Below are 19616 nucleotides of genomic sequence, written 5' to 3' on the forward strand. Positions count from 1 at the left end.
CACATTCAAATATTTGTTCAGAAATATGAACACAAAAACAGATTTAGACATAAGGAACCTAAAGTACAGCTATAGTTTTCCCACAGAGTGATACCTTAATAAAGTTGGTGCTCTAACTTTATTATGGATGGTTAATATATCCCTAAAATACTTAATGCAGATCATATTCCCGCTTATTGTTCGAATTGACGTACTTAAACTTTTGGACCAATCAGATGGCGGGAAGAGGGTCACGTGACCTGGGCTCCCGAACAGCTGAAAGTGTTGTGTTTACTTCTTGAGTGATCGAGACGTCGTTTGTTGTTGATCGCGATAACAGCCCTGAAATCGCCTCTAAAGGGATTAACTGGGGGTTATTACGGTGATTAAAGTCCTTGACAGGGCAGTAAGGCATCAGTGAGGGACAATGTCGGGCGGTGAACGCGAGGGCAGGAGCAGCAGCCGCCGCCCCAGCCCCCTCAGAGCCACCGTGCCCGTACAGGTATAACCAACCTTATTACTGCCTCTCTCAGGTCGTGGGCAAGGTCATGTAGGTCACCTTAGGTCACTGCTGGGGCCTGGGGGTCACGGCCACACCACACACACCCACACCACCCTCTCCACACCACTCACCTCAGAGGATATGATGCTAACCAATATATATCAAATCTGAACCATTGCCAGAGTTAAAGTGCTTGGTAGCCCTGTAGAAATAATTTTAATTCCACCTACACGAGTATTTATAAATTATTCTCGAAAAGATTGTGACTCAGTGGTGTAACAATGCTGGTAAACACAATCAGCAAGTGTGAATGTTGGTCATTGATCATTGTTTGTTCTTAAAGCTATAGTTAGCTTCTATAATGTTTGCTGAAATGTGAAAATTAATTGTAGTTTGTTATAATACGAAAAATATCTCTGATGATTGTAAAATTAATAGTGAAGATTTTGTATTTTGTTATGGTGTAGCTACAGTGTACAGTAGTGTTCCATGCTGTACAACTGACCCAGCAGCTCCTAGAGGCAACCACAGTATCAAGTGATGTTTATGATAACTTATGTGTACTCTGTGTTATGAAAATATTAAATTATTAGGCTGAAAGATCTGTGAAAAAATCCTGAATGAAGTCCTGTTCCGACGGTTATCAGGAAACAACCCGGTCAGTATATATTATACAGTACAACCCAAATCTGAGCAAATTATCCAGAAATTGACAAAACTTCTTTATATACCAATAATCCAGAACTACAAGTACTCAGAAGCTTATTACTGAGAGGGAGAACAAGATTAAGTGCTGGCATCTATTTTGAGGACGATTGTGGGAAGTGTTAACCAGTTGGAGAGTTACAGAGAAATGTTGTACACATAATCAGAGAGTTACAATATAATGGAAAGTTAATATATAACAACTTGACGGGAAGTGTTTGTTGTTGTTTAAGTGGTAAAGGTGTCATAAGTGGTCCCAGTAGATGTTTGTGTATACCAGACTGACCTGGGTGACAGTTTATGAAAGAGTTGTAGCTATATTATGGTTTTTTTTATATATTAATTTTTTTTTATTACCTAGAATATAAAACAAATTCATGAAGGCACAGTTAGCATGTCCACCTAGCAGGTGAGTGGTCCCAAGTTCAATCCTCGGGCAGGGTGAAACTGCGGGCAAATTTCTTTTTGCGTCTGCCTACCATGTAGTGGCTGGGACCGAATATTAATCAATTTGGGGATCGTGTTCTGGGGTAATGGTTAATCAGTGCAGTTGGCGAGTTGTCCGATCCTCTTGGATTTTACCTTAACACTTCTAGTTAACTTAGGGAATGGTGGTTGGTTGGTGATGGCTTCTACACCTTAAATAAATTCACAGGGGGATGGTGCTAGAGCGACCATTATGATGCCAGAATAAAATTTTCTTTTTCCATTTTTTTTCACTTATGGCTCTAAAGTTGGCCACACGACAATTACCTCATGTTGCTAGTGGTAAGTACAGTATGTGCATTACAGGCAGCACTTTTGAATTGACAAAATAAAGGGCTACCAGACTTTAGTAGTGTACAGTAGGTATGGACCACTGAATGATATATACGCAGTACTCAAGTTTGGCAGTTCTAAGTTCTTTACTTCTACTAAAATCATCAATTGTTCAGCGAGTCCTGACTTTGTGGGTCCCTTATATAGGGAGAGAGAGCAATAAAGACAGAAGAATTTACTCAATGTCGTTTCTGTCTGGAACATATATTTTTATTTGATTTTTTTTCCTTTTCGATTTCACTTAAAGAAATGCAATTTTGATTGCACAAAGCGGGGAGGGCTTTGAGGTAGAGGGAAATTGTGAAGTAAAAACACGCAAAAAACTGACAAAACCTAATGACTCAAATATCAGTATACCTGTACTGTAGTACAGTACAGTACTTGTACGTGTTTAACTTAACCTAACGAGAGAAACCAGAAGGACCTGAGCTCACCTCTTATCCGGGTGGGGGGGGGAGACCGGTGTGTATGCCTAACCTAACCCAATGAGACAAGAAAAAGAAAGGTACCCAAAGAAACCAAACCTGAAATTAAAAAATTAAAAACCTGAAAAGAATAAATTTCCGATGAAAATGCGAATAAGCGTGTGAGTGTCACGTGACACCGACAATCTCACTGTACAGTGGTTTTGTGGTTTACTGTACACTTGTGAATGGCTCTTTTTCTCCTACACAATACAGTCCAGTCCAGTATAGGGTAAATGGCTTCTGGGTATTTTAGGGTCTTTCAGATGTTTGTGGCTATGATGTAAATTCTTGTACCTGTACAAGTACAGTATTACAATAACAACACTCCTGACTTGTGGGAGACCTCTCACATCAATACCATATAGGCATTCACCTGATCTCTATGAAAACATTTGTAAGGCAGTGTGTATACTGTACATTTTTCTGAGACACAATTTCCTTCTTATCAATAAACTAGCCCCCTCGGGGGCAAATCTGAATCTATTTCCTTGTTAACAGCACTACATGATACAGTAGGAAAGCATTGTTGGAGGTGTTTCATTTGGTACAGCTCCTTACTACTGCTGGGGGATAAAAGGTGAACAATATATACAAAAATACTGTCTTAGTCTTCCTGGCTTTTTGTTGGATTACCAAATGACTGGATGATCAGATTTAACATATCCCACATAACCCCATGAGACACTAACTACCTTCATCACTTCATCCTTAAATAAGTTTTTTCTTCACTATCTTCATCTAATGATTGTTGAGTACCGGTATGCTTAATGGACCACTAATACTTTGTGATTCCCTTCTTACCGGGAATCAACTCTACAATCACATTATTAACTGAGGGTGTATACAAACGAACTAGTAGTGATAGTAATGAACTTGGTGTATTGTACTGTCTGCATTTTTACTATCATTGTCTTAGCTTGTCTTAGTTTCATATTATTCTTATGAGATGCTGCTGTTTTTCCCTGATTTACAACTCTGTACTGTAAGTGACACGACGAATGGACGCCCAAATTTGCAACGTTTATTTCTCAAAGCACTGTCTATTATGTTTTTGTCCGGAGTATTGAAGTATTGTAAGTAAATATACAGTTTGAGTGCTTCCTGGCATCCTCGTCACAGCTGAAGGGGATTGGTCATAAAAACAGTGTTGTTCGAAATACAGTACTGTACTGTAATGTTTGCGCCTTTAATGTGGTTTTGATTTCCAAATATAATACGTAAGTGTTTGAATATTGTGCTGTGTTCTCATAGTACAGGTAATGGTGATTACAGGTATTTACTAATCATAAAAAATACAGTACTGTATATACGGTACAGTACCTGGCATACTGTACAGTTGTGAATAATGGATATTGTATAAAAGAAACAAATCCAACATACTGAAGCGACATTCAGCATGATGTCGTTCTTGTTATTTGGATAAATAGAGGTACAGTATATGCAGTCTTTATGTTCATTGAACCCTTATGTACAGGGTCCCCTCTGTGATGAATATAATATTGAAAGTGGTGTCTTAGTGAAGGGATTAATACCTGAATTTAATCTCTGTCTTTATCTGTTGGTCTGTCTGCCTCTTTTTTTAACTCACATATTTGCCATTGATCCTAACTCTTAAACAGTGTCTACAGAAAACCTTCCAGAACAAACTACAACAGCTAACTGGTAAATTTGATGACGCCAATACTGTACAGTAGATCTTTCTTATCACTAACACAATCAGTGAAGGCATATCAGGTATGATTGTGCAATTTAAATTGTTTGAAATCACTCAGATTCAGAAATATGAAAACTGTACTGTACTGTACCAGAATAGATTTAGGTACTGGTACAGTATAAAGAACAGATACTGTTCAGTAAGTCCCGTGTAGTGACTACCATAAAATATAACAATTGAAAATATGATGATACATTAATGGCAGGTATGTGATCCATGCTGCACAGAGTATCAGTGTTCGGCTGATTATGAGAGCAACAAAGTTTATTTTAAGGTTACAGAACCTTGCAACTGACCCAGTAGACACATCCACTGGTGCGTCCCCCCTAGGGAGAGCCTGCCAGCGCCCAGGAGGTGTGCAATGCTTTATAGTAGGACACTGTTCTTGCAGGATTTTCACAACAGTGTAGACTTCTCCCACTCAAACATACCATTGTGAATTGTAGTCAAGAGTCTTCATCTCCTGACCTCCCTTACTGTGACCCCCCACACACACACACACACAATAAAATATCATGACCAGTTCTCAGTTTCCTTCTCCTGGCCACTCTGTCAACACCTCCCAGCTTGGAAAGTGTTAACAACAGCACTTAATGATGTTTTTGGCTCATTGAGGGAAGAATTACCCGGTAGTAATGGTGTGAGAGAGGATGTCTGCCATAGTCGTTGGTTACATGAGTGCGCTTTTATACTGCTCCTTAAGTCTTAGTCTTGTGGATAATTTCTTCTCCTAAAGCTTCATCACCTGAGTTTAAAGTTCTTTTTATGAAGTAAATAAATAATAAATGAAGTATAAATTAAATGATAATATAAAGGAGTGTACCTTGCTGAGGGTCCAGGCAGGCATGTGAGTGGCCCTCCACTCTAAATTTTGCTTGGTAAATGAATAAAAGTTCATTAATTGAATTTTCAAGCCCAGAAACACTAAGATCACTAAGCGAAATTTTTGTAAATGGTTAATATTAAGTAGGACCCTTACTGTACGTTGACAAAAATATTTTGGAGCCGTAACACATTCAGGGTGAGGAGTTGGGAGGCAGCCAGGTGTAGTGCTCTGTCACTTGAGTCGCTATCACTCAAAAGTGTTTATGTGATACAGTAACTGTACCTGTACAATATTTTTTTATAGAGTGCTTCTGAATAAGAAACACACACACTCTTTTTACCAAATTGAAAGCGATTGATTACAGATTTTTTTTTATAAATATTTATAGTGTACATGCAGTCTCTGAGTTACAAACAGGTTATGTTCCTGGATCCTGTTCATAAGTCGATCTGTTTGTAAGTCAGAACAGTGTTAATTCCATAGGTTAGGTTAGAACACAACCCTGCATATACAGTACAAAACAACAATAATATCCTATATATAACAAATAATATACAGTAAATACCTGTAAATACTGTAAGTAAAGTGATGTTAAACAATATAAAGTAATGAAAAAAAAATTAATTACAGATTTTTTGTGATGAAAATGGGAGCCCGTTCTTAAGTAACCGGTGTTCGTAACTTGGGGACTACTTGTACTGCCCTGTAATGCATTTGAAAACTTTTGATTATTGTTATATATTTTATGTTTTAAAAATCTTATATTTTTCTATGCCATGAAATATATTCAGTATAATATAAGCATAAATAAAAGTATGAGAATAAATCAGTCTTAAAAAAAAAATAAACCCACCCAAAGCAAAAATAGACACCAAAACACGAGCTATGTCCACAGGTGTGTTTGGTTTGGATTAAATAGGAAATGTAGCTGCCAGATGTGATAATCTACTTTGATCGGCCCAGCTCTGACACATGTGTTCCCTGCCCTTATGTATAATGATGTCTTGTCATTTTTTTGTTTTCTTTGACTTGTTCATACGGACTTAAACTTTGTAGGGTATAAACGTCTAATACTCATACAGTAGAAGTCCAAAAATTCGGACTGCTTGGGGATTGGGTCGGTCCGGATTTTCGGATTTTTCCGGATTCTCAGGCAGTACGTACTTTTGAAATTCAAATTTAAGGAGGAATAAAGAAGAGATGAACAGGTACATTTTGATAGTTTATTTATTAGCAAATATAGCATGCTTTACTTATCAAAACGAGCAGTTTTAAAGAAAAAGCTGTGAATTATAGAATTTTATTCTTTGCCTTTTTTATATCATAAGTTGTAGACTTTCCAATGTCGTATGTTTTCATTAGAACAGTATTGCTCACACCACGTTCTAGTTTCTTAATTATTTCAAGTTTGTCACTCAATTTCAACGTGTTCTTCTTTCTCTTCACACAACGAAGTTTATCTACTTTAGGAGCCATTATTATGGGCTTGTACAGTACTCTGTAAATGGAAAGAGTAGGACTCAAAATTACATACGTTGTCACAGTTTGATTGCTCGTTTTAAAGTGGCGACCGCGTGGTCGCTTGTTGTCGCTGTGCAGCTGTGACGCTCACGCATGCACACATACACACAAAAGCCAACTAAATTATAAAAAAAATTGAGTTTTCGAAAATTCCGGATTCTCGGGTGGTCACGATTTCTGGCATCCGGATTTTTAGACTTTTACTGTACTTTACACTACTGGTATTTGTGTTACTAAGGAGATCAGTGAGGCCAGGTGTGCATCATCACAGGGGACCACTCCATCACATTGGGTTTTATAAATTTTTTCGGGTGATGTTATTCCTCTGTTTATGAATTTTGCGTACCTGTATTTGAAATTTCATGCTACCAAAAAACAAATTAGGGATAATTTTATGTATATGGAAGCAATTATTTTCATGTTTATGAAACCCCGCGCAGGTACAAATTGGGGTGTCTCCTTTCCCGGGATTTTCACTGTCCTGGATTTCTTGGAAAAAAGACGGATTTCTTATAGGGCCTAATTACAATATAAATCTGAACCGGGACACATTGCTCCAGAAGGCAGCCTTCCTTCTAGCAATAGCAACAGGTATGAGAATTAGTGAACTGATTTCAATTTCCAATAATCCATCATTATTGGTATTTTCTGAGGAAGATGTCACCCTTTTTCCTACGGAGATCCTAAGAAAAAATGAAAGGGAGGATTTTCAGGCTCAACCTATTAGGATAAAATGGCTAATGGATGAGACAAGGGTTCCTCATATATTGTGCCCAGTTAGGAATCTTCAAGAATGGTTAACCAGATTCCCTAATCGAGGCCCCTATGTATTCTCATCACAGGATGGTAAGAAATTGTCTCCTAGTCAAATGACAAAATATTTAAAAAATTTAATTGAAAAATACTTCACATACTAAAGTTAATAAAATATTTATACTGCACAGTACAATACTGCATTAAAGGAAAGGTACCGGAATTTTCTGTTGAAAAGGGGGATCCGGACCCCCAGGACCCCCCTTTGATCCGCCCTTGATCATAAGATATCAACTCACAAATACAATTCTTATCCTTCTTACCTTGTATTTATACAGTACAGTACTGTACAGGTAACTTGAGAAAACAAAGACAATCACTACTGTGGTCTGTAAGAGACTGTCACTGTGGGAAGGTTCTCTCACTGTACAGCTCCAATGGAATCAACAAATTTATCAACATCCATTACCAAATCATCTGTTGTTGTATAAGTTGCTGTGTTAAATTCTTCCTTCTTTGTCTAATTTTAACTTGGCTGATCCACCAGATTTATCTCTTGACACTTACATCTTTACTAATATTTCAGTTTTCCTGTACAGAACATCACACACAGCACAGCTGAGTGTACATTACAGTGTAACGCAGGTGAAGATGACTGTTAATTAACTTGCCAAATTTAACCTTTATACTTGTGCTACCTGTAACATACTGTCTGTACTATTTATTATTTTCTTACTAAATTACAGGTAGGTTCAGCTAGCTTATTTTCTACATTCACAATAACAGTTTCTGCAGGCATAGAATTACTAGATATAATACCTTTAGAATGTTTTGCAAAAAATGAAAGATCGTGAGATTTGCACCACATCCTGGGGTTTAAGTTTATTGTTTGCTGCCTGGGATCCTGGTTGATAAACTCTAGTACTGTAAGAAGTATTCAGCTGCACCACAGATCATGTTAGGTACACACACTAATATTTTCTCTTCACCTCACATTACTGCATTTAAAAAAGTATTAATATTCTCATCTTCTCACCCAGAACACTTGTGAGGCTCATGACGTATCCTCTCCACATTAACATACTGTACTGTACCGTACCTGGTGTTTTAACACCACTGTGCCTTCGTGTTCATATTCAGTGAATTTTTATTTTTTTTCATTTCTTGTTTAATGGATCATGGATGAAGCAGGATACTGTAAGTACAGTGCAGTTTTTGTAAAATGGCTATACAGCTCCTCCCCGACTTACGACCTACTCGACTTACGACCACCCGCACTTACGACCTGCCTCAGTCGTACCAAAATTTTGTCAAATTACGTATTTTCGAGTCCCAACATCAGTACACGGACATAATTTTCGTTTGTAATTCACTTTAAAGTGGCTGGCAAACTTAAAAGTAAGAGTTTTGTGGTGCTGAGAAGAAAAAGACACACCCATTTTAGATTTTCTATGTATTATTTAAGCATTTTCGACTTACGACCATTTCGACTTACGACCTGGATTTGGGTCCCTAACCCCGTCGTAAGTCGGGGAGGAGCTGTATATGTATTACTGTACTGTAGACATCTTAAATGGTTTTAATGGTAAATATTTTCCAGAAAAACTGGTTATTTGCAAAGTCCCATTTAATGGGGCTTCACTGTATGTTATTACATTATACTGTACAGTTCAGTGCAGGTTATTATTAATGATTCATTTTGGTGACATTATATTTCACTTGACTCGGAGAATTAAGAGGATTCCCTGTTTCAAAATTACTCAGGATTCATTGACAAAAGATCTTTTCATGCAGGCTGAAGTGAATTATGGTGTGGCACCCAACCAGTTTTCTGTGTTCAGCTGGGAAAGGGAAGCGACCTTGATACTGTACAGTACAGTACAGTAGTCTTTCATCCCAGGATGTCATGGGCTTAATGATACCCTGAGAATTACATCCTGTAGATTTCTCTCTCTACTTTGTGATGCTGTGGCTGCAGGGAGACCATGTTCCCCAGACTGAGCTTGGGTGTTGGGGAGAAGGTGTTGTACAGTTCAGGACAGTATATCTTATCCATGTTCAGGGACCTGCTCTAAGTAATGAATTATGGCAGACTACTGCTGCTTTCTCCCATATCAGGTTATGCTGTGTGAGGCAGGTGTTTTTTATTGTATAAGGTGGGTGTGTCCACCTAGTGTGCTTCTAGGAGCTACAAGCTGTACAGTTCAGTACTGTATAACACTCCATCATGTGTCACACATCAATGTGTCAAATCAAATCACAAATGCCCAATCATTTTTGACACATACTGTTTGCTTTTAAGAGAGAGCCTGCCAATGCAAATCATATACAGCACAGTACTGTATACCTGTATCCCACTTGGTAAATTATGTGAAGATTATATTTATTTGTATCTTTTAATACAGTTCTCTTCAGTATGCTTTTACCAAACACATGAATTTATGATAAATTAGATATTAAAACAAATATAATGGAGCAAATATGAAGGGAATACTGTACAGCAGGGGTGGCCAGACTTGAGTGAGGTGCGAGTTACCTTTTCCACAGTCACTCTAATGAGACCCTCCATCCCAGTCTCCCCCCCCCCATAAGAGAATTGTCATTAATGTAAACTGTCATGCTTACCATTATTTTTTTTATACGGGAAATAGCTCACCCGGCCACAGGTTATCGACCCACAACTGGACCTTGTGGGGGGGGGGATAAGAATAAAAAGAAATTAAAGATAGAAGAGAAAAACACTTTATTAATCTATACTATCAAAAATGTGGATGACACTTTAATGATATCTCACACAACTGGCGGAGGATGTGATGGTAGTGGCAGGTGTCACCAACTGAGATTGTACCGTGTTGAAAATTTTCTGCCATGTGCAACTCGGTGAAAAGCTAACCTAACCTAACCTAATCTAATCTAATCTAACCTAACCCAATTTGTCCTAACCTAACCCAGCCTGTCCTAACCTAACCTAATCTTTTAATCCGAGGGGTAATCTCAGCACGCCATACAGGATCATGAACCAACTGTTGACGAGAGGTGCAATCTACTAGAAATTGGTGCTTGATTGACGTTTTGGCCACCTCTGCAGTACGGTGTAGCTATAGGGTGTGAGAACATCGCTGAGGTGTGTACAGCATAGTTAGCCAACGTGAGTGTCCTGTGCATTTAACTGGCTGTGAAACCGTAAATTTGACAGACTGGTATGATGCCAGACCAACAGGCTTTTCTCCTGAAGTTGAGACCCTCCTGGTGATTGCATCCATGTAGTGGCCAGAACATTGGTGTTTGTGCAGGTGTCATGTTTGGTGCAGTTGATAATAATTTTACATTTATTTTGATAGACACCAAAATCTACAGTACCTTGTCCAATTCTGTCTTCTCAAGAACAACTGTACATTATTACTTTACTTTGCATTTACTTTCACTTTCATTCTATTATACAACTTGTCAGTGTTATATTGTACAGTCCACAGTACCTGTATATCAGCATTTTATATATATATATTACTTTTTCAGGCTATGCACCGAACCAGCCCACTGAGATTAAGAAATAGGATTTCTCCAGATACTGAAATTACTCCTGGTCTTGACTTGAGCACAGCAACCACAAACAAAGGTAAGGTCATTCTCGCTAATTGTTAGAAGCACCTGTACATTACCCCTTGACAATTCATCATTTTCTGTATTAACCAACATCTCTGAGTTTTTGGACCCATTTAAGGATGATGCACATACACGTGTACCTGTATCCTACAAACTGTTGTATTTATACTAATCATTGCTTAGGTTTTCAGCTGCAAAAATTATGTTTAATGATGTTTTAAGGTATATAAACACAACTAAATCAGCAACAACTGTGTGTGTGGTGAGAACAGATCTTGTCAGTAGGTGTGAATGTTATTTCTGGCTCTAACTGTTGTATCTATAGTGCTGTGACAGTAATTCAAACATTTCTGTATAGAAAACCTAAAATATTGAAGCCTACCAACCATAAGTAAAATTGTAAAAATAGTTTAACTGTTGCCCTTGTCTGAGAGATACCTAATAGTTGAGTACACTTTCCAGGCTGCCCAAGTAACCCGACCTGACACAGTATGCAGGACAATTTTGTCAGATTTGTAAATTTATGAATTCCAAATTAATGAGGATTCAGAGTATGTACCATATACAGCTCCTCCCCAACTTACGACTACTTGACTTACGACCACCCGCACTTATGACCTGCCTCAGTCGTACCAAAATTTTGTCAAATTACGTATTTTCGAGTCCCAACGTCAGTACACAGAGAAAATTTTTGTTTGTAATTCACTTTAAAATGGCTGGCAAGCTTAAAAGTGAGAGTTTTGTGGTGCTGAGAAGAAAAAGACACCCATTTTAGATTTTTTATGTATTATTTAAGCATTTTCGACTTGCAGCCACTTCACCTTACGACCATTTCAACTTGCGACCTGAATTTGGGTCCCTAACCCCGTCGTAAGTCGGGGAGGAGCTGTATAGTCTTCTCACTAGATGTCTTCTGCCAGGCAACTCTCAGTACTGTACATGTCCAGAGTGAGGGGTTGGTCCTTGATGCCTTATACCCACCCGAAGGCAGCTGGTGACTGATTTTATGATCACCCAGCTCCCTTTACCTCACCCACCAGCCTTAAAAGACAGGGATTAGATGCAAAGGTTACATACTAGAGGTAGGAGGTGTAATAGACCATGTGTTGAGCTAGTTACTCCTTACCTGTGCCCAGCTATGGATTCCTGTCTTGTTAAATTCCAGGACCAGTCTACTGTTTCCATTCATTTCCCACCTGACCACTACAGAGACAAGATGCCTTACAGTACAGTACTATTGTTAAGTGAACCGGCTACCCCATATTGTGACACTTTTAGGGGGAAGTACGTAGTGGGGATTACCACAATTCTGCGTCTCATGTGTAAGGTAAGACTAGTTACTAATATTTCATACATCATTTCCTTGAGGTTTGTTTAATTGATTTATGATCTGATTGTAAGTAGGTGATAAGTCCACGGTGGGGTGGCACTGTGCCCTCACCTCATGATGCAGTAACTCACCTTATCTCAGGATAGTTTTAGTACAGTTTCTATGACCAAGTTTTTGTTTCCTAGTGGCAAGTATTCTAGAGTGAAGGTTTAGGAAATATCCATCAACTAGGTATTGTATTATCACATAGTTATGGTTCTATTTGTGCTGGTTATCTTGTCCAGGAGTTGGTTAGGTCTGCACATACAGTAATAGTCTCTTTTAATTGTTTACAGTGTGTTTCTCAGTGTTTACATTAAGACAAACTGGAACCCCTAAACTAAGGAATCAGACAGTTGGCAGTACAGGTATTGAATTAGTTCATTAACTGGGGCAAATAGATTGTAAGAGACTAATTTGTTAAGTTTTGAGTCACTGCTTCATTATACAGTGTGTTGTACTATTGAAGGCTTGTTTCTATTCCTATGGTAAGTGAGGTACTTACAACCAGAGTGGACAGTGTCAGAAAAAAATGGAGACCTCCGACGCTTTCCTCTCTCTGATCTGCCGCCCAGTTACTTTTTATTTTCTGTAGTTAAGTGGTTTTAAAAATACAGTATTGTACTGTACTTTGTACTCTTACTTAAGTACTTCTAAATAAGGTTGATTTTTCTTTTACGTAAGTAACTGTCATCCCAAGCAGTACTTCTACTTAAATGGCTTTTATCAGTACTGGAAATACAGTAAACTCTTACCATTCACGAGGTTTAGGTTGCAAGAAATGGCGCGAATTGGTAAAGCTGCGAATAGCAACTTATATAATACCTTAGTGCATTAATACACTGTATGTCTATACTGTTTATGAGAAACTTAAGTCACCAATACTTACATTTGTCTGTGGAAGTTTGGAGCTTGATGAAGTGGTGCACTGTACATAGGGAGACATCTGGTTACTGAAGCATAGGTGGATCATCAGGCGGGTGATGCGTGGCGGGGTGGTGGTAGTAGCTGGTTCTTTCTTGAAAAACGTCATGATTGGTAGTTGTTTCGTCTTTGTTTTGAGGTCTTTAAACATTTCCTGGTAGGGAAACAATACCGGGTTGATTCCTCAGACCATCTTTAGGCTCCATTCCGTGGAAGGGTCGTGGTCAACAATGAAATCAGTTACCATCTTTGCCTGTCGAAGTAGTTCACCAAAATTGTCCAAGCCCCAATCTTCATGTTGTAATTCCATAATGTCTTCCTCCTCATCTTCCTTGGCACTTTTACCAACTTTTCCAAATCCTCTTGTGTCAGTTCCTCTCCATGCCCATCAATCAGCTCTTTCACATCTTCTTCCTTGTCCCCTCACCACCCAACTGATGTGCAACACTCACAATGTCATTCACATCCTTTACTATGGACGGAAATCCCTGAAAGTTATTCACACACTCAGGCCATAAAGTTTGCCAATAAGCATTCACTGTCACTGTTTGAGTTCATTGAATGATTCACTGATGTTAGTAATGCAGTCTGCAATGTTGTACTCCATCCAACACTTGGTAACATCAAGGTCAGGGTCTTCATCCATGGCACTACAGATACGACCAAAACTGTGTCGAGTGTAATATGCCTTGAAGGTGCATATTACACCCTGATCGAGAGGCTGAATAAGAACAGTGGTGTTAGTGAGTAGGAATACTACCTCTACACTTGGATGGCTAAACTGCAAACTTTCTGGGTGAGCCTGGTGCATTGTCTATCAATAATAACACCTTGAATTCCATCTTCTTGGAAGCAAAGTATTTTTCCACTTTGGGACGAATCATTTATGGAACCCATCCAGGAATGCTTGCACAGTTACCCATGACTTTTTGTGAGATTGGCAAAAAACTGGCAAATGGTTCTTGTTTTTTCCTTTTAAAGTCCTAGGGTTTGCTGAGTGGTAAAACAAGCCAGGTATGATCATGTGGCCAGGTGCACTACCACAGAAGATAAGCGTCACTCTGTCCTTGGCTGCCTTGAACCCAGGGGCATGTATCTCCTTGTTTATGTATGTTCTACCAGGCATTTTCTTCCAATATAGTCCAGATTCATCGACATTAAACACTTGCTCTGGTCTATAGCCTTTCTCTTCTATTATTTTCTTTAACTTGGCATGAAATGCATCTGGGGCTGTGTGGTCAGCTGATGAAGCTTCCACAGTCAGCTGCACATTATGGAGAGAGAATCTTTTCTTAAGATTCTCAAACCAACCTCTATTGGCACTAAAAGCTGGTTCAGTCACCGCACTAGCCCCTTCACCACCTGTTGACTTGTAAAAATGAGCATAAAGACTTTTAGCCTTCTCACGAATCACGTTGCTGTCGACTGGAACATTTTTGTGGTGCTGGTCCTCAACCATTAAGTGTTTTCTCAGTTTTTACTATGATCTTGTCACGAACAACCTGCACCACTTTAGCCCTTCTAGGAGCACTTGCTGGAACAGTATCACAAATTGCTTGTTAATTTTTCTTGGTATACCGCACTGTGGATTCATTCACACCAAACAACCGGCCAACCGTGGCAACGCTCATCCCCTCCTTTAACTTGTCTAATAATTCAACTTTTTTTTTTTCAGGGTCATCACTGACTTCTGACTTTTACATTTCACTCCACTAGCATCACTAGCACTGACACTAGGCAATCTTTTAGGGGCCATTTTCACAAAGAAACATAAAAGTTTTAGGAGCATGACACGAGATGCTTGGTCACGGGTACTAGGTGAGCGTGAACAGAGGGAGATGAGATGTCGTGGGTGCGTTGGGTGACTCGTGCTGCAGGAAAAGGCTTGCAAGCTAGCCGCCAGCTGCTTACCGCGAATCGCAAACCCGCGAATGGCAAGGGCCTATTGTACTTCGTCCACCTTTGATGATTGTATGTACTGTACAGTATTTCTAACATCAGGTTTCTGTTTCACCGTCAAGAAGAAAGGTGGAATTTAAATAAGGATCTTTTGGTCTAATTATACAGTATTTATCTGAAGGATGCCACTTAGCCTGTTCCTATTCATAGGCAGTTTATGGTTCTTCTTTTTGGGTTAAAAGTGACTCCAAGAATCTCTTTGTAAGGTTTTGGGGAATATTATTAAATTTCTTAAGAGAAAGAGTAGTTTTGTGTTTACTGTACTGTATAGTGTATCATCTTTAGAGGGTCTGATTGGATACACTGCTTGTGATACAAACCCTAAAAAAAATCAAGTTTTTAGTTAATAACTGAAAAGTTTAGATTGTCTCTTTGGCCAGTATATTCTATTGGCAACATCTCTGGTGGAAAACAAGAAATGAGTTTTCTTGGCTTTGGACAGAAAAAATCCAGTCCTTTCCTCGGGAGATCCACACTCCTGTAGAAGAGATCGATTTCTTGCAGCTCCTGTAGTGGAACCAGGGGATCACTTACTGCAGATTGTAATTTTCAGAGTTGGTCCTTAAAAGCCAGACTCTGATGCAAGGTGATCCAGTTCCCCGAGGACCTGCTGTGCATTTTTAAGTGGCAGAAGTCAGACCATCATTAATTTTCCCCGGTTCCTCGGAGACCCTTGGAGGAGTTTGGTTGGACAGATGCCTCCGATACAAGATAAAGTTTTCATTCCTAAAAAGGTTTGGAATATATGGGAGATGAGTCCACTTACCTGACAAGAATGAATATTACTTGAAAGAATTGTCTACTGTTTTTGTGTCTTGGGTGGGAAATAATTTTTAAGGGGGAGTTATTCTGTTTTTTGGTAACACGTCAGTGGTTGTATTTATGAGAAAACACAAATCATCTAAAGCTCTTCCATTGTGGCAGATCTTAAGTGTTCATCCTTCTGCCGAAGTTCTCTTGAGCAGTATCGGCCATACACAGAGCTGGGGCACTTAGCGTTGGGGTAGGATGCCTTCTTTGTTGAGAGTAATTCCAATCTATCCTGGATTACTGTATTTCCTTGATGGTTTGTTCAGTACAGGACAGTAGTAGGTTTGTTAAGAGAGATGGATAATCATCTTACAGTACTGTAGCTGTTTTGTCTATTTCAAAGTAGAGCTCAGTGGGGATGGTTGTGCTTTCCATGAACTAAAATATCGTACCAGGTTAACAGGTGCAGGTCCGTACGGCTCAGGAGAGTTGTAGGTCAGTATTTTTCAGCATCTATCTCCATCCAGTTGCATTGCTGGGGTAAATCATCTGTTCTGTGTCATGTGAAGCCATTCTAGTTCTGTCTGCTGTTTCTCTTGCTGGTTCTATGTAACAAAAGCTACCGGCTGTAGGACATCTTGCTCGAAATGTGAAATTGATCCTGATGTCATATTTCTTGCTTAGCCCAATGTCAGGCAGATTGGATACCATCCCTTTTACCTTGTGTTTGTGTTTGGTCAGTTTGAAACTGATGGTGAATTAGTGGTGGAATTTGACCAGATGGCAGCATTTATTTGGGTTTTGTGATTAAGTGGCCACAACCTCTATCAGACCAACACTCCCATGTACAGTACTGAGAGTTGTCTGGTGACTATATTAGCTCAGCAGGAACATAGGATTTCAGAGTGTGATTATAGTACAGTGGGCCCTTCAAATTTGCGGGGGTTAGGTTCTCAAATTGGCCGCAAATCGCCAAATCCGTGAATGACATTAGCTGACGGGGGGGGGGGTACATTTTTACTTGTGTACAAAGAAATGTATACAGTATTCCCTTTATGTGTTTGTTCTTAGGACAATTATTTTTTTTTACCTGTATTGTATGCATAGTGTGTGTGTGTGTGTGTGTAGACACAAACACACAAAACACATACAAATAAATAATAATGGGATAATTCAAGGGATGGGGGATTTTTTCCGGCTTTAAGAGAGTCGTCTTTTTACCCGGAAATCTCTCAATCCCGGAAGTGCTCTGCACCAATTGTTCCGGGTAACGGGGATATCACTGTACTGAAATTTCTATATTGTTCCTGGAAGCTAAAACTATGGGGGGTAGTATGATGAGTGTGGGTTACAATGTTTGATGTAACAAGATAGTACAGTATACAGTCCTGGATTTGTTCACTTTGACACTAAATAACAGGTGGGACACATGCCTGTATTTTATCATCATGCATCATAACAAGAGAGCAGCAGATTGTTCTTCTCATCTTACACGATTCAAAATTTTAACTTCTTATTCTACTTTTACTCCTCAGTTAATGTTACAGTCGATGATTCTTACAAAAACAACAACTGCATGACTTCTGTGTCTTGGACTTTTCATGTAAGACAAATAATATGATAGCTTTCATATTCACAAAGATCATGTCCACAACTTTCTTGGTCTCTGAACAGTTCCTTGGGAGGATGGCGAGTCATTTTCGTCCCATATTTCCTTACTTTGGTCTCTGTCAGTCCTCTATTGGTCATCATAATATTTAATCCTTGTATCTATGTGAGACTACTTTGGTATATTGTGATCCGAGTCTATATTACAGGACAAGTGAGGCTCAAGGCTGAGAAAATAATTACAGTACTCACATTATGGGAAGAATATGGTGGTGGGTCTTGTTATCAACCTGAGGTCTTGGATGATGCAGCAGATTTTAAGATCACCTGACCACGCATGTTGCAGCTGTTTCCTTCCCTGATGGCGAGAGGCCCTTCTCTCTGCATGAAAGATCTATACAACTAGTGTGATGTTGTATGGCATTGAAACATTGGCAATAAAAGAGGATGACATACATACTAGGCTTGAGTAAGTTGAAGTGATAATGGTGAGGTGGATGCGTAATGTGATATTGAGAGATAGGAAACCCTGTTCAGAGCCAAGAGGGTTTTGTGCAGAGGTTGGTTGAGATGGTTCTGACAAGTGGAGAGACTGGAGGAGATCAACTGGGTCCAGAGAGGCATGAGTTTAAATTGAATATAGAGAAGAGAAGTAGTGGTAGGCCAAGAATGTCATGGATAGAGGTTGTGAGTCGTGACATCAGAGATAAGAACCTGACAGAGAGGCCGCAGATTGGAGACCTGCCACCAGGTAATCCCCGCTAACCCATGCAAATGTGGAAAATGACTGTATACAGGTGATGGTGACAAGTGAGAGCATACACTGATAAAAGCTTTACCCACTACAGTATACATACTGTATATGTTTTTCCCTATCATAGTTCTCCATCTATCATTTACATTTTATAATCTTTTCTCTGGTTATAAAGCATGACTGTGTCTACCATCTATGAACTTTTTGGTATCTGTGCAGTTACTTCAGTTTCAATTTGTCAAATATTTGGAGAATGTTACTCATAGGAAATTAAAGATTAGATGTTGTATCTTTAATGGTTCCAAATTGTTATTTTTCATGATCAAAAGATCCTGAAGATTGACCACTAAGATACATCACCACCACTACCACCAAGCTATTCCAAACATTCTGCTCTTGCAACAGGACACACTAATTATCCATGTGGGAGATGATGATGATGATGCAAGTAGCCTTCTCACCAAGCCATCCTGGATTCATATTGAGTCATTGGTTGTGTCAAGAGCCAGTCAGGCTTTTCAAAAACTCTCAGGAAGGTTGTCTTCATCTTGAAATTCCTCACTCGTGTAATTTTATGGATCAGTCATCAGTCACTCGGTTCTTTTCTGCCAGCTGACCTGTGAAGGCTGTGGTGAGGTCTGAAAGTACACACTAAGAATGGATACATTTATTATACTGTAGTTTATAATTTTTAAATTTGATTCTTGTTATACCTTCGGTTTTGATTTATGTCCTGCGGTATTAATTTACAGTACATTGGGCATTTGATAACCTGGGAATGCTCTCTGTATCTACTGTGCTCCAAGGGGATGTTAAAGGTAAAAAACTCTCCCAAGAAGGATAGACTCAGTTGCTGAATCAGAGTGATGGTAAATCTTCAAAGTAAAGAAGAGAGGGAAGTTCAGTCCCAGCTTGTGTTGGCTCTGAGGAGGACTGTTAATGTTTTTAGTCAGCTGGAGGAATACTTGGACACTGTATATTCTGTTTTTAATCCTCTTAGAGTGTTATAATTTTTGTGGTGCCCAATAATAGTATGGTACAGTTGAGGAAATGTGTTCCTACTCCTGTGGTAACCCGTGTCTCCAAACGGCTAACCTATATGACCTGTAACAAACCTATCCACCAATCACGTCTATCGTTACACAACCAATACCCATTCATGTTGCTGTTTGGAGACATTGGTTACCACAGGGGATGTAGAATCACATTTCCATAACTTGTATGTGGTCTTGTACTGATTGGCGGCCTAAGCTGTTGCGTTGAAAGAGATGTAATTACCACAGTCAATCAATCTTGCAGTGAGGCAGAAAACTTGGTCTAGAATTGTTTTTAGTTTTTGTTGTTGTGGTTTAAGACAGAGAAT

At 39.1% G+C, this 19616-nt stretch overlaps 1 protein-coding gene across 1 annotated transcript in view; it reads left to right on the plus strand.

The window, feature by feature from the left end:
* The first annotated feature begins 256 nt into the window (after positions 1-256).
* Positions 257-19616, plus strand: part of LOC121870002 (glucocorticoid-induced transcript 1 protein-like) — an 83335-nt gene continuing 63975 nt past the window's right edge. The window contains exons 1-2 of the mRNA XM_042371693.1: positions 257-481; positions 10803-10902. Of these exons, the coding sequence (XP_042227627.1) occupies positions 407-481; positions 10803-10902 (175 nt within the window). The 5' untranslated portion in view covers positions 257-406. The remainder of the gene's footprint in view (positions 482-10802; positions 10903-19616) is intronic.

This window comes from Homarus americanus, unplaced genomic scaffold, assembly GCF_018991925.1.
Source record: "Homarus americanus isolate GMGI-L3 unplaced genomic scaffold, GMGI_Hamer_2.0 scaffold14467, whole genome shotgun sequence".
Lineage (NCBI taxonomy): Eukaryota > Metazoa > Arthropoda > Malacostraca > Decapoda > Nephropidae > Homarus > Homarus americanus.